General features: G+C 36.4%; 3 protein-coding genes across 5 annotated transcripts; 1 reads left to right on the top strand and 2 right to left on the bottom strand.

Annotated features, from left to right (window-relative positions):
• Positions 1-169: 169 nt before the first annotated feature.
• On the bottom strand, positions 170-18,343 carry LOC110093329 (anaphase-promoting complex subunit 13). Of its 2 annotated transcripts, XM_028695554.1 has the most exons (4): positions 18,052-18,343; positions 17,899-17,955; positions 11,459-11,550; positions 170-193 (listed from the first exon to the last, which is right to left on the bottom strand). In XM_028695554.1, the coding sequence occupies exons 1-3, from the start codon at positions 18,137-18,139 to the stop codon at positions 11,486-11,488; spliced, it is 210 nt and encodes a 69-aa protein (XP_028551387.1). In that variant the 5' UTR covers positions 18,140-18,343; the 3' UTR covers positions 170-193; positions 11,459-11,485. The 2 variants fall into 2 exon arrangements, with proteins under 2 accessions (XP_028551387.1, XP_020673837.1); XM_020818178.2 differs by lacking the exon at positions 170-193 and having other exon boundaries at positions 11,034-11,550; positions 18,052-18,341.
• On the top strand, positions 642-2,164 carry LOC110093331 (arogenate dehydratase/prephenate dehydratase 6, chloroplastic). The gene has a single exon (XM_020818179.2). The coding sequence runs from the start codon at positions 794-796 to the stop codon at positions 1,949-1,951; it is 1,158 nt and encodes a 385-aa protein (XP_020673838.1). The 5' UTR covers positions 642-793; the 3' UTR covers positions 1,952-2,164.
• A 152-nt stretch (positions 18,344-18,495) lies between the features above and the next one.
• LOC110093328 lies at positions 18,496-24,722 on the bottom strand. Of its 2 annotated transcripts, XR_003701007.1 has the most exons (3): positions 23,528-24,722; positions 19,996-20,051; positions 18,496-18,963 (listed from the first exon to the last, which is right to left on the bottom strand). XR_003701007.1 is itself a non-coding variant. In XM_028695553.1 (2 exons), exon 1 carries the CDS (start codon positions 24,686-24,688, stop codon positions 23,540-23,542), a length of 1,149 nt encoding a protein of 382 aa, XP_028551386.1. In that variant the 5' UTR covers positions 24,689-24,722; the 3' UTR covers positions 19,091-19,129; positions 23,528-23,539. The 2 variants fall into 2 exon arrangements, 1 of the variants encoding a protein (XP_028551386.1); XM_028695553.1 differs by lacking the exons at positions 18,496-18,963; positions 19,996-20,051 and adding an exon at positions 19,091-19,129.
• Positions 24,723-25,042: the final 320 nt, after the last annotated feature.

The raw sequence follows: 25,042 nt of genomic DNA, 5'->3' as shown, positions 1-25,042 counted from the left end.
ACGACTAATTTATCATATAAGTATTTAAAAAAATTTAAAAAGTTTCATGAATATTTTCTTTAATATATATAAGCATGCTTGTTATTTGCCGACAACGACTACTTTATCACATCATCATTTAAAAAAATTTAAAAATTTTTTATGAATATTTTCTTTAATATATATAAGCATTATTAATATTATTATTATTATTTTCATTTTTTATATTACGAATAAAATTTATATATATTTTTATTTATAAAATTTGTCTATAATCCTACTCATTCTTTGGCCGTTCAAACCACGCAATATGCGTTGACAGTCACGTTGGTCAAATCATCATTTCTCCAAGTTACACTGTCCCGCAGGTACATCATATACTTAACCGAAGCCGCAACCAACCCCCGGCGCAGCCATCCCGGAAATGCAACATCACATCACTCCACCAACTTCCCAACGCCATTTTCCGCTATATTAAGCGCTACCCAAATGAGTCACACAAATCCCCTAACCTGTAGCCTTTCCCGTGTCAGCAAAGCATTGGCTTTACAGCAAATAATTCCCACCATCAGTCTAATCAGCCACACGAACCGCTACACCACCACAAGTTTAATCCTGCGGCCCAACCAAACAAACCGCGCCCAAAAAGCCACGATTCTATTCTCCCACCTACCTCCTCTTCCGCCTTGCTATAAACCAAACCACTAATCCCCTGATTTTCTCAGCTAGGGATCGGACGCTAGTGTTCTCGATCTCTAGTGCTCTCGATCTCTAAGCTGTTATAGTTAAAAAACCCTAATTTAATCTCCACTTCATGGCAATAGGTACTCTATCTCACACCTCTCCCGTCGCCGCCAGCGGCTCCGCCGCTGGCAGCAGGAAACCGCTTACAATTTACGTTAGGGCTAATCTAAAACAGCATAGAAAGGGCAAAGAGGCTAATTGCCCCTTAAGCTCTTCCACTATGCATACAGCAGAGGTGCTCGCGTCTCGTCTCGGCCTTGACATAGCAGTCGCCGAACTAGAGCGCCTCTTCTCACAGCCCGGCGCCGATCCGCCGGACTACGGATTGAACGGCGGCCACCGCCGTCCAATCCGCGTGGCCTACCAGGGCGTCCGTGGTTCCTACTGCCATGAGGCCGCCACGACCTCGTTCCCCTCCGCCGCCGCCGTCGAGGCCTTCCCCTCAGGATTTTGGATGGAGGACGCCTTCTCCACCCTTGAATCCGGCTCTGCCGACCGCGCCATCATACCTGCCGAAAACTCCTTAGATGGTCCCATCGACCGTAACCTCGATCTTCTATTACGTCATCCCGCAATCCGGATCACCGGAGAACTCGTCGTACCCGTTAACCACTGCCTCCTAGCTGCCCCTGGCGTCGAGATCTCCGACCTACGCCGTATCGTCAGCCACCCGCAGGCTCTAGGTCACTGCGAGCGACGACTCCAATCTCTTGATCTTGAAGTAGAAGAGGTTGACGACGCCGCCGAGGCGGCGCGCGCGGTGGCGGAGGACCGGATCCGTGATACGGCCGTGATCGGAAGCAGGATCGCGGCTAAGGAGTTCGGACTTCGGATCATGGAACAGAGCTTCCATGACGAGGGAGGTAACTATAACCGCTTCCTCCAGCTGGGAGTGGGCGATGGGCCCCTTCACTGCGGTGAGAAGCGGAAGACGACGGTGGCGTTCTCGCTGGAGAAGGGAGTGTCAGGTTTGTTCCGGGCGCTGTGGGTCTTCGAGAGCCGGGGGATCCGGGTCACGAAAGTCGACCACCGGCCTAATAGAGCGAATCCGGTCCGTTTGGTGAGTCGGGCCGGGGGCGGGGAGTTGGCTCAGATGGATTACGTATTTGTGGTGGATGTGGAAGGCGGCGAGTCGGACAGTCGCGTGGCGGCGGCGGTGGCGGCGTTGGGCGAGATTTCAGGGTTCGTGCGGGTGCTTGGGAGCTATGCGTGCACGTGCGGTGCTTGAAGGAGGATGATGTGCAAATAACAGGATTAATTGTTAATATCAGAATTTACTTAATTACTTTAGAAATCAAAGTCATAATAAGGATTTTCATTTTTTAACCCTTTGTTCAAACCATTTGAGCTGAAGAGAGCAGCAGCTCAAAAACCGAATGTTGTTTGTTGTTTTTTGAAGCAAATTGCTTTGAGAAACTTTTATGAAGTGGATATTTTTCTACGGTGCTGTTTAAATTTTTAATCTTTGTGTAGATCTTGTGATGCACTTCAAAAGATATTTGCCAAAATTTAGCTAATATGATAATTGATATATTATTGAACGCAAGAGTCTCTAGAAAAAATTTAATGGAAAACTTTCAAAATTAAATTTGGAGTCATCCAAATTCTGATCGTCATGAAGAGACGAACCCAACGACATCAAAATCGGTCTTATTCAAATTCAAATGGGTCTAAATCAAGGGCTAGAAGCCTATTTGGAAGCTTCAAAATATTAATTGGATGACCAAATCATATCCAAATGTGGCTCGGCGAGAAAAATCCAACAAGCCCAACATCGTCAAATTTTGACATTATGAATATACTTAAATACTTGATAAACAATCTATAATTAAGGGAGTCAATATCAATTGTCCATTCAAAACACTCCCAATATACTCTTTGATCTTCTCTCTATTTGTTAGTCATACCACTAAAAAAAACTATAAATAAACCACTTATTCTTCACAAATGGGAGGAGGAAGAGAAAAAACGAAGGATTTCTCTTGTTTTTTCACGTTGCACCTAAGCATGTCAATATTTGACACGACCCAAAAATCTAACCCAAACTTGACCCAAAAAATTCATGCTCGGATCGACCCGATATAGAAATAGGTTGGGTTTGGTTTCTAATTTTTGACCCATTTATAGCTCGAGTCAACATGACACCCGGGTTTGACCTGGATTTACTTACAGTCAATTGTCAACACTTCAAACTTCTCCAACCCCGGTGCTGCCTGCTGCCTCTTAGCTTCTTGTCGCCGATTGCTAGAACTTGCTAACTCCGACACTTGCTGCTGTCGTCAACTGCCGGCACTCGATAACTCCCGCCCAAATGGAGTTGTCGTCGGACTGCACTCACTAACTACCACACTCATAGATTCGTGCTCGAAGGACGACACTCGTTGACTCGTGCACTTGCCCATATCGATCGGACGATACTCTCAGACTCTCGCACTCCCCAACCAGTCGACCTTGCTGACTCGTGCTGGAAAAACGGCAAGCGCTAATGCGCTTGAGCAGCAAACCTCGACGGAAGTCAAAGAACTTGAACCCTATTCCGGGTTCGCAGGTCGGGTTGGGTTAACATGTAACCCGAACGGATCTCCATTTGTAAAATTGAGTTAGGTTCAGTCAACCTGTTTGTGCCCGGGTCAACTCTAGTTGAACCCGAACTTAACCCGTTAACCCGAATTGACACTCCTACTTGCACCTCCCGGCCGCTTGCCACTGCTGGACTTTCATTTGATCGTTGAGATGCCAACCACTGCCAGACTTCCATTTGGCCGTTGATCGTTGTCAGACTTCCTTCAGGCCATTGTCGCTTGCCGACCATGTCGCCCGCTAGTTATGATCCTTCCATCATTGTCACATGTTTATGGTCTTTCCGACCACCATCACTTGACTACGGTCCTTCCGACCATCTTTGCCCTACTATAACCCTTATGACCACCATTATCCGACTATGATCTTTCCCACAACTATCACCCAACTATGTTCCTTCTAACCACCGTGCCCGACATATGGTGCTTTTGGCCACCATTACGATCTTTCCAAGCACCGTCGCCCGCTGACCACAGTTCTTCGGACCATCGTCGTCCGACTACTCTTTTATCTGTATGCCGCTGAATCATCATACAAAGCTAAAACACTAAATTTCATATTTCTCTACTGCCGTGATTATTCCAAAACATAGCAATAATAATGGAAAGTAAGCTAGAGATTATGCTTATATGTCAAGAAAAAAAAATCATTCAATAAAAATATAAATTTTAACGTAATCTTTCAATTAAAAACTTCTATTAGTAAATTTAATATCATTTGAATCTTGGTTTTAGTAAACTTAGAATTGAAAATCTTGAATCTTGATGTAACAAGCCCAATGACATGAAACATGTTTTGAGTCTAAGACTTTGTTTGGGACAACTTTTGACCATTGCTTTTTCACTGCTTTCATTTAATTTTTGTACAAGAAAGCTGCTTTTAAAATCAGTAAGAAAACCGTCCCAAACTAAGACTAAATGAGCTCAAATAAAGCACTTAACATTTAGTTATAGATTTATAACATTAATTAAAGAATGAAATTAACTAAAACATCTCAATAAGAGGAATCTAACCAACCTAATATTATTCAATAAAATACTTATTGATAAATGAACAAGCTTGAAAAGTTTAGTGTTTGATTTATTTATGATTATAACCAATATCATTTAAAGCATTTGAATAAGTAGATTAATACTTCGTTTGGGACGGTTTTCTTACAATTTTTTGAAGCAGCTTTGAATACAAAAATTAATTTTTTTTTTCTAAAAAATTATTTTAAGAAGGGGCAGAAAGTTGTCCCAAATGAAACTTAAGAAGCTCAATCAAAGCACGATTATATGCTTATTTAAGACTCGATTATAAATTTCTTTAATATGTGCTTATGTGAGAGTTTTATTTTTTTATTTTTTTCTTATTGGATTATTTTATTCATGAACATAAACTACTTGTTTATGCTTGTGAAAATATTCATTTATTTTATTGCTCATTGAATTAAAACCTTGTTTTTAAGCCATTATTTTTGTGCTCATAAATTGTTACTCAAAACTTTCAATCTATCTAATCAACCCACAAATTACTCAATTATATTGCTTGTTTTACCATAAAATACTCGAATAAAGGCTTCATCTGAGATAGTTTTTGTCCATTTTTTTTATTCCAATTTCAATAAATCTTTGTGCTAATAACAACAATTATATAAAACAGTACGAAAACTATCACAAACGAAACCTAAATTTATCTTGAGCTCGAGTAGAGCTCTGACAAATATCAGCGAATATTAAAATAACCCTCAAATTATTGGAGAAATCAAATAAATCAATTATTTATTTATTTCCATTTTTTTAATGTATTAAATTGAATTCATTACAGGTTTTAATTCACTTTCCTTTTGATTTCTTTTCATTTAATCTATTTTTAAATTGGCATTTATTACAAATATTAAATCACTTTCCTTTTGATTTTTTTTTTTAATTTAGTATATGTATTAAATTAACATTTATGGTGGGTGCGAATTAATTTTTTTCTTTTTCTTCACTATTTTGTACATATAAATATTGCACAAAATTTGTAATATAAATAATGCAAAGGCCTTTCCCCATGAAAGGACCTCATTTGTAAGCAACACTAGTGGAATCATTTTAACTGAGTCAGGCCCTATATTTTTTTCTTTTTCATGATTTTTCACGTAAAAAATATGATGTCTCTTATGACTCTCACACCGCTCTCTCTTATCTGTATGTGTGCTAAATCTTCGTACAAAATTTGAATGCAAAAATATATCTCTCCACCCCGCGAATATTTCAGTCTGCAGTAGTAACCATTATATATGAGGCAATTTTTGATGAAATATGTAACACAAGGAGTAAAGATTGATGTCAAAGGTGATCTGACACAAATTAATTAAATTTATATCATAATTCTAAAATTGGCGGTAATTAATTAAATCTATTTCATCAAGCAAACTAAGAGTTGACACTAATCTTGATGCAAAACAATTGTGTAGGAGTAAGGACTATCATTCAATTCAACCACAATTGCATAAGGATTATTAGAGTTTAAATCTTAACATCTTCATTCGGCCAATCAAAAATATTCTAATATTTCTTTAAAGGTCCATATCAATAATCAGCCATCATATTTTGTTCATTTTCCTTTCATCATTTTTTTCTCTTTGAATCAATAAACAATCCATGATCAAATCGATCAATATCGGCTATCCATTCAAACCACTCCCATTTTCACCTTGTTCTTCCCCATATTTACAAGTTATGCCACTCTCAAAAACCTATAAATAGGCCCCCATTCTTCACATGAAAGGGAAGAGAAGAAAAGGGGACAAGAAATAGAGAAGAATGAGAGAGCTTAAGGAGCTATCTTGTCGCCAACCACCGCCGGAGTTCGTCCCGACTTTCATCCGTTCGTCGACCACCGCCAGAGTTCCTCCCAACCTCCGTCTGTTTGTCGGCCATGCCAGAGTTTCTCCCAACTTCCGTCTGCTCCTCGATAGCCGCCAGAGTTCCTCCCGACTTTGATCCGTTCATCGAAATCCTCCGGAGTTCCTCCCGACTTCGGTCTGTTCGTCGTCCGCCTCCAAAGTTCCTCCCGACTTTCGTCCGTTTGTCAACCATCGCCAAAGTTTCTTTCCAACCGCCGCTGGGCTTTTGCCCATTCGTCGATCACTTTCTAAATTCTTTCCGACTTTTGCCCATATATACTAAATTAACCGATTGAATGAACAGAAACATATATACTAAATTAAGAAATGAAAAAAAAAATCATTGAATACGGAACCAGTTAAAAAACATAAGAAAAACAAAGAAATGCAAAACGCTGAAAAACCAATTAAAAAACAAAGAAAAACAAAGAAATGAAAAAAAAAAAAAACATATATATTCCTTAAACCACCGCCGGAGGGAGAAGAGTGTCTGGAGAAAGTGAAAAGTTACCTTGAAGTGATGCGTTGATGGTTTTGGCGAGATTAATTTGGAAAACTCGTTGATTTTGGCGCGTGGGAGATGAGCGGGAGGTGCGGAAATGGAGGGAACTAAAAATCGTGAAAGAGAAATGGAGATGGAGGAGGACAGGTCGTTGAAGAGGGACGTGAGGCGGACGTGCGAACGTGAGGGTAAAATCGGTTTCTTCCTTGTGAAAATTCAGGTATGGGACGTGAGAAGCAGCAAATGTTTACTTTTGAGATCGGCATTATTACGGAGAAATCCGAAAAGGAATTTTACATAATTTGTGTTAACAAACATGCGCATTTGCGAATTGGCGCCGATATAAAACGGAAACGGCTTAAAAGAGGAGAAACAAAAGAGGCCTATATGATGTACCTACGGGACAGGATAACTTGGAGAGATGATGATTTGACCAACTTGACTGTCAAATAGTGCGTGGTTTGGACGGCTAAGGAATGGGTTGGATTATAGACAAATTTTATAAATAAATAAATATATAAATTTTGTTCGTAATATAGAAAAGAAAAATAATAATAATAACAATGCTTGTCATTTGCAGATAACGACTACTTTGTCACATCAGCATTTAAAAAAAAAATTAAAAATTTTTATGAATATTTTCTTTAATAATGACAAAGTAATCGTTGTCTCCAAAGGACAAACAGTCAGGTTGGTCAAATATCATTTCTCCAAATTACACTGTCCCGTACGTAAATCATATACTTAACCGAAGCCCGCAACCAACCCCCGGCGCAGCCATCCCGAAAATGCAACATCACATCACTCTTCCACCTTACTATAAACCAAACCCCTAATCCCCTGATTTTCTCAGCTAGGGATCGGACGCCTGAGTTCTCGATCTCTAAGCTGTTATCGTTCAAAAACCTTAATTTAATCTCCACCTCATGGCAATAGGCACTCTATCTCACACCTCTCCCGTCGCCGCCAGCGGCTCCGCCGCTGGCAGCAGGAAAGTCGTCCCAAACGAAGACTAAATGAGCTCAAGTAAATCACTTAACATTTAGTTATAGATTTATAACATTAATTAAAGAAAGAAATTAACTAAAACATCTCAATAAGAGGAATCTAACCAACCTAATATTATTCAATAAAATACTTATTGATAAATGAACAAGCTTGAAAAGTTTAGTGTTTGATTTGTTTATGATTATAAACAATATCATTTAAAGCATTTGAATAAGTTGATTAATACTTCGTTTGGGACGGTTTTCTTACAATTTTTTGAAGCGGCTTTGAATACAAAAATTATTTTTTTTTTCTAAAAAATTATTTTAAGAAGGGACAGAAAGTTGTCCCAAATGAAACTTAAGAAGCTCAATCAAAGCACGATTATATACTTATTTAAGACTCGATTATAAATTTCTTTAATATGTGCTTATGTGATAGTTTTATTTTACTTTTTTTTTTCCTTATTGGATTATTTTATTCATGAACATAAACTACTTGTTTATGCTTGTGAAAATATTCATTTATTTTATATCTCATTGAATTTAAACCTTGTTTTATAAATTGTTTTATCATAAAATACTTGAATAAAGGCTTCATATGAGATAGTTTTTGTCCATTTTTTTATTCCAATTTCAATAAATTTTTGTGCTAATAACAACTATTATATAAAACAGTACGAAAACTATCACAAACGAAACCTAAATTTATCTTGAGCTCGAGTAGAGCTCTGACAAATATGCTCAAGCTCAAGTAAACTCCTGCTCCGTTCATTTGCACCTGTACATGGGTGTATACCAATTTGAATGCCCTAAACCCTAAATGGGAAGTCTCACTTAGAAAAATTTGACCCAAAATCTGATGAAGGAGTGTTCTTAGGATATTCTAGTGTTGGGAAGTCTTTTAGGGTATTTAATAAGAGGACTTTGGTGGTGGAGAAAACTACTCATGTAGTGTTTGATGAGTCTGATCCTAGAAAGCCTAGAGTTGAGGATAATGATGAAGTTGGAGAGATTTCCCACACATGATATTATTGTTATATCAAATTTGTATTTTGTGTAGCACTTTTATTAATATTAACTATAAAATTATATAGTTCATATACAAAGCAGTCATTTTCCCTAGTGTTTAGACGGAACAAGGCTTTTCCAATAAACTTTTTAGAGAAATTTACATACATACCATTTTGTAACATCCTATTTACATATTTAACACTCAAAACTTTAATATTACATTCATACCACCATATACTATTTTAATATCAAATATGACACTCATATTTCCTTCCTACCAACGCTCATATTTCCATCCTATCACTCATATATTTCATTTATACCACTCATATTTGATATAAAAATAAACTATGAGTGGTATATATGTAATATTAAAGTTTTAGATGTTAAATATGTAAATATAATAGTATAGAGCGGTATGTATGTAAATCTCCCAAGTTTTTATCATTTAGTTTCTTTGTTGCCTTTGAGGCTCAGAAGTTAGAATAATTTCAGGGAATTCAGGCAAAGCAATATGAGTAATATTTTTTATGTAAATTTTAGTCGGCACTCATTTGAAGATAAATTGAGAAGAGCTTTGCAGTGAATATTAAAATAACCCTCAAATTATTGGAGAAATCAAATAAATCAATTATTTATTTATTTCCATTTTTTTTTATTTTGTATTAAATTGATATTCATTACAGGTTTTAATTCACTTTCCTTTGGATTTCTTTTCATTTAATCTATTTTTAAATTGGCATTTATTACAAATATTAAATCACTTTCCTTTTGATTTTTTTTTATTTAGTATATGTATTAAATTAACATTTATGGTGGGTGCTAATTAATTTTTTCTTTTTCTTCACTATTTTGTTCATATAAATATTGGACAAAATTTGTAATATAAATAATGCAAAGGCCTTTCCCATGAAAGGAGCTCATTTGTAAATAACACTAGTGGAATCATTTTAACTGAGTTAGGCCCTACATTTTTTTTTAGTTTTCATGATTTTTTACATAAAAAACATGGGGTCTCTTATAACTCTCACACCGCTCTCTCTTATCTGTATGTGTTTTAATTCTTCGTACAAAATTTGAACGCAAAAGTATATATCTCTTCACCGCCGCGAATATTTCAGTCTGCAGTAGTAACCATTATATATGAGGCAATTCTTGATGAAATATGTAACAAAAGGAGTAAAGATTGATGCCAAAGATGATCTGACACAAATTAATTAAATTTATATCATAATTCATAAATTAGCGGTAATTAAATCTATTTCATCAAGCAAACTAAGAGTTGACACTAATCTTGATGCAAAAAAATTGTGTAGGAGTAATTAAGGACTATCATTCAATTCAACCCCAATTGCATAAGGATTATTAGAGTATAAATCTTAACATCTTCATTCGGCCAATAAAAAATATTCTAATACTTATTTAAAGGTCCATATCAATAATCAGCCATCTCATTTTGTTCATTTTCCTTTCATCATTTTTTTTTTCTCTTTGAATCTATTGAAAATATACTGAAACATTTATATCACTGAATATCTTACTTAGATTATTTTTTCAAACTTTGGTGAAGACTTTAAAGGAGAATGATATTTCTCAAATCTATTAATTAATTTATGTTTTTAATGGTCTATTTTGAAAGTTTTGACTAACAATTTTTTAAGCAAAGAAGAAGGGAGCTGGGATTTGTGGCTGGTGAAGATTTTATAAGATAATGATATTTCTCAAATCTAATATTTTCTTGTAAGCATCAAATTTCTAGTTTAGGTGGCACTTATTTTTGTTATATTTTGTAAAAATAAATAATTAAAAATTACATAACCCCTACTTGATATAAACTTTTTAATATTTAATTTTTAAAATTATTTTATATTTCAACTTTTGCTTTCTTTTTAAGTTATTATATTTTTTTATTGCTTTCAAAAAATTTCTATGATGCATAATTATTTTACACAATCTGGTATACTAAAATATGAAAATTTTTTAAAAAATCATTATATAATCCATTAAAAAAATACTTATAATAACTATAAAAAAGTAATAAAAAATAATAATAATAAAATAATTTTAAAAATAAAGTATTAAAAAATTGGGCTCAAATAACCCCTTAATATTATTTATGTTATTTTTAATTATTTATTATAACAAAATATCACCAAAGTAGATGCCATCAAGAAATGAAATTTGATGCTTACAAGAAAAAAAAAAAAAGATTTGAGAAATATCATTATCTTGTGAAATCTTCACCTACTACCAATGCCACCTCTCTTCTTCTTTACCTCAAAAATAGTCAGTCAACTCACCAAACTTTGAAAATAGACCATTAAGAACATAAATAAAATAATTAAGAGTCGTAGGAAATATCATTCTCACCTAAAATCTTCACCAAACACCAATGCCAGCCTCCTTTGCCACAAAGATATATAGTCTAAAGTAAATTCACCAAACTTTGAAAAATAATCTAAGTAAAATATTCAGCGATACAAATGTTTTTTTTTTTTTTTTTCAAGTCAGTAGAAAACTAACAATGAGTTGCTCTACTATCGTTCAAAGAGAGATTATTATGTGCGGAATCCGAACGAGGAAAACTATTTAATAGTGGTGAATAATAACTGTGTTTTTACTATTCACAGTCACAAAAGCGAACAGTTCTCTGCGTCTGGACTCCGCACGTAATAATCTCTCCGACTCTCTCCCAAGTTCAAGTTCAAATACAATCAAACTTCACACAGAAATCCCCGATGAGTCATCGTTTTGTTCAATGAAATAGCATTAATGCCTATTATTATTATTATTATTGAAAGAAATCTACAGACTCCTGTCGAGGCCAAGGTCACGCCAAACGTCCCCTTCCACTAGCAAGTTTTCCTGACCTGCGGGATATAAAGAACATGAAAAAAATAATATAATTCATGCTTACAAAAATATTAAAAAAAAGTATTTTTTACTTGGATATAATAAAGAAAAAAATAAAGATAAAAAAAAAAGACTGCGTTATCTAAGTCACTTGTATATGACGAATGCAGCAAGGTTGATTAGGTTGATCTTGCATGCACCATGGCTAAGGGCATCTTCAACCGAAAAACTCATTTTTCACTCTAAAATGCACTAAAACTTTAAAACGCAGTCATTCTTCTCCAATCGAACACCATTTTTTTTAGTGCGTTTCTTACGAAGGTAATCATCTTTGGCGCGCTTTTCTCCTTTTTCGCGCACTTCTTCGTCAGATCGCACAACCAATTTTTTTTGGAGTAGGTGAACAGTCCGACGTCAATATTAGCGTTACACTGTTCACATACCGGAATTTGACATGGGATTTGGAGTTCGAATGGAACAAATAGCGGACGACATACGGTGACATGGAGTTCGGTTGGAGATGGTTTAACATGCTTCACCTTGACATTGAATTTTTCTTTTTGTTCCATGATTGCCATTTTAGTGAGCTCATGAAAATGGCTGTTGCGCTGAAAACTTACAGCCATTGCCAGCAAAATCAAGTTGATAGCATAATTGAGTTTAGTTCTTGGGTTTGCTGTGGACTTAAGAATAGCAGAGTTGAATTTAGTTCATGGGTTTGTTGTGGACTTAAAAATAGAGAGAGGGAGGTAGATCGAGAAAACTATTGAGACATGATGTAAAAAGAAAGATTCAGGAGAGAAAGAGAGAGAGAGAGAGAGAGAGAGAGAGAGAGAGAGGTGAAAATAGGATGATGAGAAAAGAGAGAGAGAGAGGTGAAAATAGGATGATGAGAAAAGAAGGTTCAATATTTCATCGATAAGGGCTCATAAATAAATGCTGAAGTACTCATGCCTACCTAAATATTTCATCGATCATTCAATAAGTGACTATCTAACACAACTCTTCATTTTTCTCATCAAAGACTTGAAATTTGACAATGACAGTGTTACAGAGAAAAAATTTTATCATGAAAGGAGGTTGTTGCATGATACATGTAATAGATGATAGAAGGAACATTCAAAGATTAATAACTATGACTACGAGAGCTTATCTATTTATGTTAAGCTATGTGGGTTGAGTAGGAATATTAGAATATTAAACACTAAACGTAGGTTGCCTATTTGGTGCTACCTTGGACTTGAGAACAATACCAAACAGCTTAAAGCAACTCCAGCACGACAAAAAGGCATGCTTGAGCAAATGGCGTTAGCAACATTATATCTAGAAACGAGATATACTAATACATTACCTACAGTAACAGTGTAAGAAGTACAACTACTAAACAAAAGATTCTATTGTATAAGAAGACAGCAAGGAAAGATAGGATCAATTGTTGGATATCAATAATTCTCAATGAAATTTTCAAATCTTATGCGTTAACCAAAAAAAATTGAATCAAGAGAATACAACAAAATTCCATCCCCTTGCACTCCGTTCGGCTGATTTGCCTCTCATATAGGTTTTGTATCCATAACATGCTTAAATACTATAAGTAACATGCTATGTATTCTTCAGCATATCTAACTAAAGTACGAAGTAGTAAACAAAAGGAGCCTGTTCATAATATTACATTAAAATTGCCAACAAAAATTACCTTCAGGTGAACTACTGAGCTCTTTATCACAATTGGTGCATGGAACAACTTAGTTTTTCAGATTATTCTCGATTTGATGCAAGTGGTAGTCAATATGTTAAGCTCTCATGTAGCCATCCACCCATCAAACGGGGGACTGAGGTTTATCAAAATATTGGATTTAGTATCACATAAGGTAATTCAAAATAAATTGGTGCATATATCTGTGCATACATCCTAGCAACTGACTCTCACTTTTCATCATATGCGTCCTATGTTAAAAATGGGTTTGGCCGCTTAAATATCAATCCCAGTTTGATCATTTTAGATCCACACTTTCTACTAATGAAGTGAAAGCCAAATACTATGACTTTAAAAGATTAAAATTCTAAATATGATAAAATAAGAGTCAATAGTCAGAGAGGATAGTAGGAAATTGCTAACGCAACACGAAAGACAAGTAAAACATTTTGGGTTGAAATTTTAGAAGATGAATTGGTTAGAACCGAAATAAATAGGAACCAGTTGTTTTGCCAAAAAAATTAGAAGAATGTCAAATTGAGCTTTCGTGGGGTTTTTTTTTTCCTTTTTTGAGCAAATCGGACCTACGCAGTGTGAATTTTTTTTTTTTCATAACTTTTAACAGTTTGTCATTGGAACCCTGCAAGGAGATATTGGAGAGGTCGGATTGCAGGACAACCGTTGGGAAGGGTATTTAGGGTTATATAACCCCCTTTCAACCATTAAATTTCATCTTTCTTTTGCTCTCATTTTGTTTCACAAATCATCTTCCAAAATTAGGCTATGGTAATTTTGTTTGTTTGATTCAATTGTCGGATTTAATCCGGTGTGAGATAGAGAAACTTTCTTCATGATGATTTACGGTCCGATCTAAGCATGAAGGTTAATTATGTATTATTTTGTGTATTTTAATTGTTTCTATTCTATGTAGTTTGCAAAATTTTCTCCAATAATTTGGTAGAGTTGTTATATTCATAGAAATATTTAAAAAAATTGTTGAGTAGCCTTTTTGTAAATTTAGTGTAATACATGTATTCTTTGAAGTGTACAAAGCCAGCAAATTTAAAAGAGAATTGACTTGAAACAGATTTAGAATCACCCTATACTATTTTCCTTATCTACAGATTTGTAAACCTTCATCTCTTCTTCCATCTCCTTAGTTTCATCCTTGTTGTCATCAAATCTATTGCATTAAAACTAAAAGCTATTGCAACTATATTTCATTTAACATTCTTCTTAGCGAGCATCATTTTTTCCTCCAAATCATGATGCGCTTTCTACATCACCCCTCGTCAAATCTTCATTACCAAGCGACATTTTATCTTCGGCATTTGAGTACTACCACCCATCTGTTCAATCAACTACTCATTACCATCATTAATGTCGTTGTAACAAAGTGGATCAATACAATTCTACATCGCTTTTTCCTCTAAATCATGATATTCTTTCTATACAATCCCATGTCAAATATTCATCATCAAATGGCATTTTATATTCATCATTTGAGTATTAACACCCATTTATTCAATCAACCATGCATTCCATCATTGACGTCCCAGTGACTTATTGGATCAATAAAATTGCGAAAAGTGCCCTACTTCTGAACTAGATCCATCTTTGATAATTTCCTTTTAAATTTGTTTCTTATATTATGCAGGGAAAACTAATTCCTAGAAATGAAAGTTGGAACAGTAAATCTTAAACTAATGAAGTAGATCTCCGCTTATCCTTCTTGATTAGCGATGATTTCTTCGTAAACATCAAGTAGATGATGAATGCCCTATCGTGAATTGATAAGAGGTGGGGAACTAATGATGATGAAGAGGAGAGAAGCCAAGTGTCATGGTTCTAATATAAGGATGAAGATTGATATTGTTAAATGGAGGTGTGGTTTCATGAGTCATTCCCTTCTCACCTTCTCTCCTTACATGTGAAGTGAGTGGCAGTATGAGGATTGACAAGGCTTTGGAATGATTTAATAGAGGTAGCAATTGGGGGCAAGGCTCATAGAATGGTGGTTAATGGACAGGAAAATCTAAATTCCTTAAAAAAATAGAATTGAAAAAATGATCCATGTTATAAACCTTATTCTCCATCTCCTCAATGCTTATAACTATTTTTCCCTTGTTGTAAATATTATCCTTTATATTATGAAGCTTCTTTCATTGTTTTAAGACAAAGACTACTCTTTGTTGTTGATATATCATAAAAATATTGTCTTGATCGAGCACGAATCTCAAGGCAAATTCGCAATGAAAACTTTTAAATTTAAATTCAAGACCATTTGAACTCCGATTTCAGCAAATTTATAGCCAAACTGAACGTTTCCAAAAAACGAACTTAACGACACCAAATTTGACTAAATATGAGACCAAATGGGTTCAAATCCAGGATACAAAGCACATTTGAGAGGTTCAAATCATAAATTGGCAATCAAATGATTTTCAAAAGTGACATGCTTATAGTCGAATTGAGCGGCTCGACGAGATGAATCCAACGAGCTCAAGATTGTCGAATTCTGACACCATTAAGGCGCTTAAATATTCAATAAACAGTCCACAATCAAAGGAGTCGATATCAGTTGCCCATTCGAAACACTCCCAACATACCCTTGATCTTCTTCCTATTTATTGGTCATGTCACTCCAAAAAAATTATAAATACACATCTCATTTTCTTCATTAATGGAAGAGGAAGCAAGGAAGAGAGGAAAGGAAAAGAAATATGTGTTTTCTTGCCACCAGACTCCTCGACCACCGCCAGACCATCGACCGTCGTCAAACTTTCGCTGAATTTCTACCCGGCCACCAACTGTCTTCTGACTTCCGTCCGACCACCAGCTATCACCGGACTTCCGCCCAACCACTAGTTGTTGCTGGACTTCCACCAACTGATGCCGGATTTACGCCCAGCCACCGACCGTAGCAAGAGTTCTACCCGGCCACTAGTCGTCATCGAACTTCTACCCGGTCACCAACCCCACCCAACTACGGTGTTTCCGACCTTCATCGTCTGCCGACGATGGTCCTTTTGACCACCTTCACCCGATGACGGTCTTTCCGATCTCAGCCGCCAAACTACGGTCCTTCCGACCACCGTTGCCCGCCTACTACGGCCTTTCAGACCTCCGTCGCTCGACTATAGTCCTACCGACCAAATGAACATGTCAACACTGGTTCTTCAACTCCCACCATGTAATGCACTCTTAATGATATATATTTGCTACATCGAGCTAAGATCTTCTCCCTAAGGAAGGGCCTCATTTGTAATCAACTGCAAATACTAATGGATTCATTTAAACTAGACATTTTTCCCTTTTCAGGAGTTTTCATGTAAAAACTCGGATGTCTCTTATAAACACTACACCCCTCTCTCTTATATGATTGTTTACTAGATTTTTCGTACAAAGCTAGGACATTAAACTTTATATTTCCATACCGCCACGAATGTTCTAATCTGCAACAGTTGTAAAGGTATTTTACTCATGGAGCTCTCTCAAGTAAATGCAGGGGTGTATGAACAAGCAATTGATGACACGAGTCAGACCAAAGCATGTGAGAAATTGAGCTTGAGAGTTGAAACTCAATAACTCATGTTCCATGACGTTTCACTTGAATTATGTTGAAACCACCCAAATTCAAAAAATTAACTGGTTTAGGTTTGGTCTCGCTTGAAACTAACCTGAAAAGATCAAAATGAAATGATGTAAGGGCTCACTTGTTGCTTTTGTTGCTTGACGTTAGAAAATACATTTTGAAAAACGATGAATGCGTTAGATTTGTTTGTTGAGCTGGGTTTATTTTGAAATGAAAATAGATTTAAAACCCTACAAACAATTTCAAAATCTTAGAACAGTAAATATTTCAATTTCACACTCATGATCATAAAATTTTAAAATATGTTGCTCATCTACAAACAACAAACGAAGGCAGTAGCCCAAACCAAAAATATTTCTTTCATCAAAATGGTATAAACAAACTTATCTGAATAGATGCGCTCAAGTTACCGAGTCCTATCCAATGATAGGACAGTATGATCATGAATTCATGATCATACTAGGGGCTGTTTGGTACCAGGATTTAGGCAGGATTTGAGGCGAATTTGAGCGAAATCCAGCCAAACGGCCTAAAATGCAAAACCAAATCTCACGGCAAGTGAAATCCGGGATAGACGGAAAATTCCGCCGATTCGAGCTAAATCCGGGATTTCGGAAATCCTATATTTTGCGGGATTTAGGAAATCCAGGCGCTAGAGTAAGAGTCCCTCGATAAATCCTGCTTTATAGCCAAACAATCACATAGGATTTAACTGGATTTATCATAAATGTTACCAAACAGTTTTCAGGATTTAACCCCTCAGGATTTCGTAAATCCGGGATTTGGAGGATTTACGAAATCCTACTTAAATGAAATCCTACATTCTACCAAACAGCCCCTTAAAACTCAACATCCTTTAAACTTCATCAAATTTCCCATTCTACCTTCAATATCAGATAAGATAGTTCTTCGAATCACGGTAAACAATTATCCTATAACCAGTCATTAAAGGGAATAGATTAAAAAAAAAAAACATCTATATCTATAACAAATTTTGGTATGGCATAAGAAATAAAATAGTATGCCTCAAACATGAAAATATCCATCAAGAAATTCATTTGAGAAGGAAAATACCTGTTGAATCCCCAGCATCGTCAATTCGAGGGGCCATTCCAGACGGGAGAGGAACATCTGCTCCAGGGAAACAGTTAGCACTGATTAGATCCCCAAATAGGATGGCGAGGAGAAAGAGGGACGGAATTAGGGTTTTGAGAGGGAAAAAGATACCATCTTTGGGGAGGGTCTCCCTCATCCATTCATCGTCCACGATATCGATTAGGATGCCCGGACTCAAAAGCTCTGCTGCATCCGCCATTGCGTTTGAAATCTATCCCTATTGGTCTGCCGAAGCCGCAGAGAGATATATTTATAGAACGGCGTAACTCGGCGTATGTGAGAGTACGCTCAGTTGTTATTTAAAATTGTCGTTAATAATTTAAATTTAAATTAAGCCCAAACAGAAAAATCTAAAAATATTTTCACTATTTCTGTATGATAAATTTAATCTCAGAATATCATATTACCTCAATTTAACTCCTCAATTATATAAAATTGATTCAAAAATTATCCCTTATATTATAATTGTAATATAAAATTAATTTCAATTTAGTGTCATAATTTTACAAAATTGAACCAATTTACTCTCAAATGAATCATTTTTGGATCAATTTTATATAATAGGGAGATTAAATTAAAATAACATTATATTATGAGTATAAATGTCAAAATGGGTTGACAGATCGGACTTAGGCCTGATCTAAAATTAACCCAACTTGAATAAGACATTTTTAATAAATGAGTCAAAAATTTCAACCAAAATCTAACTCATTAATCCTTTTTGGTCAAAAAAATATATTTTTTGACTTAAATAATTTTTTTATAACTTATGAACTATAAATTTATGATATTTAATAAAACATTTTCTGCTTTTTCTCCATTCTTTCTCTTTAATTTATGATCGAGATCTATGTTAATCTAAGCATCTGCTCTTTGTTCATATAGGCATTCAACTATTCAATCTTTGGAAAAATTATTCTGTGCGGTCGCCGAACACCGTTCAAAGACCAATCAGAATGCACCATGTCACTCCTTCCCTAGGTACCGCTGATGTGACTGCACTTGATTCACCTCCGGTTAAACCTAAAAACACTTGATTAAAAAGTATTAGAAACAATCTTTGTTTATTAAAATTAAATGAGAATTCGACTCTTAAGAGAAAATCAAGGAGAAAAATGATTCATATAGCTGACCTCATGTAGTGGGAGAAATGTTTAATTTTGTTGTTGTTGTTGTTGTTGTAATATTGCTGAAAAAAGACAATGGTTTAAGGTATCAATAATATTATAATAATATTGTATGTAGAAGTATCAAGTTAGTTTACATTTTCATCTGAAAAAAATATTTTTAAGTTAAATTTTCCTATCTTTCCTCTTTTCTTGAATGCAAGCTCCTTAATCATTACTCTTTATAACATTCCCGTTGAACATGACCTGAGGTAGATTATGTGATACTTTTCAACATTTGAATCTAAATTTTTTTGTTGGGTTATTTATTAATACTCCTAACAATGAGACTAAAATGATCATATACAAATAATCAGGAAACTATTTTGAAATTTAACCTATTAAATATATATATTTCTTCTCAAGATTTCTAAAAATATATGCATTTATATTATTAAGATTTTAGATTATGATGCTTTAGTAGGGTGGAGGCGCTCCTACGTTGAGCTATGGAGGCTATGTTCGCTTACACTTTTGGCTAAGGATGCATGCTGTTCCATTGCCATGGATTGGAATCCTTTTTATCCTCTTTACGGTTCACAAACATTTCCTGCTCTTTCTCCATTCTTTCTCTTTAATTTATGATCGAGATCTATGTTAATCTAAGCATCTGCTCTTTAATCATATAGGCATTCAACTATTCAATCTTTGGAAAAATTATTCAGTGCGGTCGCCGAACACCGTCCGAAGACCAATCAGAATGCACCATGCCACTCCTTTCCTAGGTACCACAGAGCAGTACCGCTGATGTGACTGCCTTGATTCACGTCCGATTAAACCTAAAAATACTTGATTAAAAAGTATTAGAAACGGTCTTTGTTTATTAAATTTAAATGAGAATTCGACTCTTAAGAGAAAATCAAGGAGAAAAATGATTCATATAGCTGACCTCATGTAGTGGGAGAAATGCTTAATTTTGTTGTTGTTGTTGTTGTTGTAATATTGCTGAAAAAAGACAATGGTTTAAGGTATCAATAATATTATAATAATATTGTATGTAGAAGTATCAAGTTAGTTTACATTTTCATCTGAAAAAAATATTTTTAAGTTAAATTTTCCTATCTTTCCTCTTTTCTTGAATGCAAGCTCCTTAATCATTACTCTTTATAACATTCCCGTTGAACATGACCTGAGGTAGATTATGTGATACTTTTCAACAGGAGAGAGATGGGTGTGAACTTACCCTAAGGTATCGAAACTACAAAGAAATTATAGAAGAAAAATAGACGAAAACATCATTGCTTGAGTTCTACAATAACGCTTAGAAAGAATCTGAATCTTCTTAGCTAATTATCCTCTCATTGTAAGGATTCTCAAAGAAAGGTCCTTTGCTCCTGCTTTTTAAAAATCTCCTTATCTAATATATTTGAACCTGAGAGATTTCAACAAGCACAAAATTAATGAGGTTTGAAGCTATGAATCCAATTTATGTTTAATGGAAGTGCTCAGATTATCTGCACAGGGACTTCAATGGATTTCAACAAGCACAGAATTTTCATGAACCTTATATTCCCTTCAATCAATATTCATGAACTTCATGTTCCCTTCATGAAGAATTTTGTATTAAAATAAAGCCTCGTACACCCAGCTTCGGCTTTGCAGATCTCTTCATTCCATCAATTTTGACCCTGTCTTTATCTAGGAAGATTCAGATTTCGTTTGTACAAAGTAAAAGGTTACAATTTTACATCAACTAGGGAACTATTTGGGACAACTTTTTTGTTGTTTTGTTTTTTAGATAACAACCACAAATTCGTCTCTCTACTGTTTTCTCATTGCTTTTCAGAAAATTTTAAAGTGGAAAACTGTTATGTGTGGAATCTAATTGTGTTAATCAATTTGATTCTTATATTGTCTCGAACCTTAATGCTTGTCGTGTTCGCTAGAGAGTGCGGAGGGTTTACCCCCTGCTTGGATTTGGGTGCTTTGCATTGGTAATTTTTTTCCCGTACAACACCGTGGCGCTGTGTTCCCGAGCGCTCCAGCACTGAACAACAGAGAGAAGTGCGTCGCAACGGTATAGATACGGAGCTGCAACAGTGCAAGATAGAGGCTTGAGCGATGTAGCGCCATTGCGTTGCGAGATGAACTGGATGGTTTCGTTCTTGTTTTTCTAAGGGGTTGTGCCCGTTAGGGTTATTTTATTCGGCTTTCTCTTATATTCTGTTTGTAGACATTGAGAACAGTGCATGTGAGGAGAAACAAGGAGAGAGCGAGAGAGAAGAGATATTTATACATATTTCTCCTAATTTTCATAGTGGATTCTTGGTGCGGTGTGGCTCTGTGGTTTTACAATTTTACATCGACTAGGAAACTATTTGGGACAACTTTCTGGTTGCTTTGTTTTTCATATAACAACCACAATTTTCTCTCTATTGTTTTCTCATTGCTTTTTAGAAATTTTTACGGTGGAAAACTGCTAATGTGTGGAATTTGATTGTGTTAATCAATATGGTTGTTCTGTCATCTTGAACCTTAATGATTGTTGTGTTCGCTGGGCGTGCAGGGGGTTTACCTCATGCTTGGGTTCGGGTGCTTTACACTCATAAATTTTTTTTCGTTCAATGCCCCGGCATTGTGTTCCCAAGCGCCCCAACACTAAACAACAGAGAGAAGAGCGTCGTAGCAGTATAGATATGGAGTTGTAGTAGTGCAAGACAAAGGCTTGAGCGCCGCTGCGCTGCAAGACGGACTGGATGGTTTTTCTCGTTTTTTTGAAGAGTTGCATTCCTTAGGGTTATTTTACTTGACTTTCTCTTTTATTTTATGTGTAGTCATTGAGACTGGTGCATGTAAGAAGAGAAGCAAGGAGAGAGCAAGAGAGAAGAGAAATCTACACTTATTTCTCCTAATTTTCATAGTGGATTCTTGGTATGGTGTGGCTCCGTGGTTTTTTTCCTATTTTGAATTTTTTTCACGTTAAATCCTGGCATCTATTTTTTTCCGTTGCTTTTACTTAATTGCTTGTTTTGTCATTGTGGTGTTTACTTCTCATATCTCCCCAACAACTTTATGACCAACTTTATAAGATACTGCATTTATTCCAACAGAACTTAAGTTTCATCTGAGACCACTTAGCATGAAAACTACAGAGAAACCTAGAGTTTGAATGAAAGGGCTGCCACTATCCACACACTCATGCATGAATTATTGCGAGGTTGAAAATATAAAATTTATAAGAAAATTAAGGGAGAAGCCAAGGAATTCACGAGCTTCATTACTGGAATGCTTGGTGTACAAGATACTTAACTGTCAATCCAGTTTATAGAAGTTCCTTACGAGTCTTTAGAGAGAGCAGGGATTTAACACTAATACTGAGCCCCATTTCTAGTTATTTTGACTTATCATACCCTAATGATTTCTCTTTAGAGATTTTACCTATACGTGCAATAGTCCAAACATAACAATTGCAATATGCCTTAACATTCAAAGATCTAGTTAAAGACTTATCCAGAATTTTTTGGTGAATTGTTGTTTAGCTTATTTTTTAATTCAGACCTTTAATAAAAGTATAAAACAGATAATAATAATAAAATAATCTCGATGCGAATGATTTTTTAACCTCAAGACTTATAAACATATCATAATATTCATACATATCATATTCATCTTGCCCATCTTAATATTTTTAAGGGAAAAAATGTTCATCTTACTTATATTGTTTAAACTGTTCATGCAGTAGATCTCTATGCTCACCAAATTTTTTAAGTTTATATTTAAGGTGAGCTCATACATGTTTTAATTAGGGCTATCAAAATCGGATCATAGGTCGGGTTTGAGTCCAACCCAGAACTAACTCAACACAAGTTGACCTAACCTGTTTGCGGAATGGATTGACCCTAACCCAATTTTTTTGGATTGGATTCGGGTTCGATTTTCAGTCATGTTAAATATTGACACCCATAGTTTTAATGCACTTATAATACCTTCAAAATAATGAAGTATGACCCGCTAGCTTGAATTTAGCATATTCAAATATTTCAAAATTAGATAGCAATATTCAAAGAAGTAATCCACATTATCAATCAATACTAAAAATTTCTCAAGTTTACAGCTTTCATACATAATAATGTAATTGAGACCATTATTAGGCTGACAAGCGGAATTGGACAAAATTATGAAGGAATATACAATTGTTGGTTTGTGAAGTATTTCTTATAAGCACTTCATCACAGATATCTGGACTGAGTTAAAGGACACAGTTTTACTTTTGATTCCATTAACACATTACAAAGCAAGCATGCTGCGAAGTTGAATTCATTCCACATATTTGTTACCTATTGTTGTCTACCAACCAAGCTACTCATATCCAGTTGATCAATCGCTATAGGAGCGATTAGAGAGAGTTCCTTCCATTGAAGGTTCATAGCAGTGATACCATAAGAATAACAGGCACATAATAACGAAAAAGAGATGCTTACAGTCCAAGCAGATTAGTAAGGAAACGCTTTGCGCATAATCTTCTTCTTCGATGACTCTGCCAGCCTCCTCGAAACCATGGCACTGTCATAAAGTTCCATCAAGGATTTAGCATCTTCATTCTCATGGCATTTTATAAACGCCTTGAGGAATTGCTGTTCTCTCATCCTCATGGCCGACACCACAGTTAGCTCCTTTCCACGAGGTTTCAGCCCCACCTCCTGTAATCTTCGCCAGATCAAGAATCGAGGCTTCAAACACCTATCCAGATTGACCGAGAGCAACTTAGGCTCCTCGATGACAGCCCGGACCGGGAGCTTCATGATCCCAAGAACATAGGTCATGTTTCTCTGAATCTTATCGACAGAGAGAGTAAGCGCACTGGGGTAACGAGCGAACAAATCACTCAAAACCTCATCCTCCGAGAGCCCGAACCTCTCAAAATTGGCGATCTTGCTTCGAATTGTGTCAAATCTGGAGATGGCAATGATGGAGACGGCGTACTTGTACAAGGCGGCGTGCGGCCGGAGGCCGATTCGGCGGATTAGGTCAAGCTTATCGTCGTCGAGGGAGGAGCAGGGAATGATGGTGGGCCGGGAGAAGAGCAACCGGCCAAGTACAGGGCGAGGAATGCCGATGCCCTCGTAGAGATCTGCGCAACGGAGGAGAATGGCGTCGACATCGAAAGTGAGAAGGGAGGGATTGCAGACGACGGCGCGGAGGAGGGCGCGAGGATCGGAGGGAAAAAGGGTGCGGAGGAATTCGAGGCGGCGGTCAATGTCAGAAGCGAGGGGGCGAGAGAGGAAGAGCGGGCGGCGAATGAGAATCTTGACGAGGTCGGGGCCACGGGCGCCGAGTGTGTTGAGGATCTCGAGCTTGTCGTGGACGGAGCGGATGTTTGGGAGGGGAAGAGAAGAGCAGCGGCGGAGAATTGTGGAGACCTCGGCGGGAGTGCATCCCCACTGGAGTAGAGCAGCGGCGGCAGCGGGGTCGGCAGTAGCGGTGGGGTCGTCGGCAGCCGGATCTGAGGAGATGGCGGAGGATGAGAAGGAAAAGATGGGGGATTGAGGGGATACAAAAGGAAATGAGGCGTTGGTACTGAGAATAATGGGAGGTCTGGAGCAGAAGAGCCTAGGGACGAGAGAGATTGCTGCCACTCTCATATCCCTCCGTTTCGCTTGCAAGAAGGAAAGCTACCCCTTGATTTTACTTGGATTTTATGCTACGCATTTTCCTGGTTGCATATGAAGCTTATTGGGTTTATTGGGTTGAGTTAGGGGTGCAAATAAGTGACTTAGGTCTAATTCGAGCTCGACTCACTAGTCAAAACTCGAGCTCAAAAGGCTAGTTTGAGCTCGGCAAGTGCCACTAAGAATGAGCTCTTGAGCCTTCCGCGGTCCGCCTTCCCTCTTTCGTAGTTTGCACACGTAGACGTGCAATGCACTTTGCCTTCTGCCTTTCACATTCCGCATTTAATTGATCCACTCAACAAGTAATAGAGCCGAGTATCATCTTGA

The sequence above is a fragment of the Dendrobium catenatum genome, unplaced genomic scaffold (genome assembly GCF_001605985.2).
Source record: "Dendrobium catenatum unplaced genomic scaffold, ASM160598v2 fragScaff_scaffold_658, whole genome shotgun sequence".
Taxonomy (NCBI): Eukaryota; Viridiplantae; Streptophyta; class Magnoliopsida; order Asparagales; family Orchidaceae; genus Dendrobium; species Dendrobium catenatum.
Note: the sequence above shows the minus strand (reverse complement) of the source record. Positions and strands in the feature narration are given on the sequence as shown.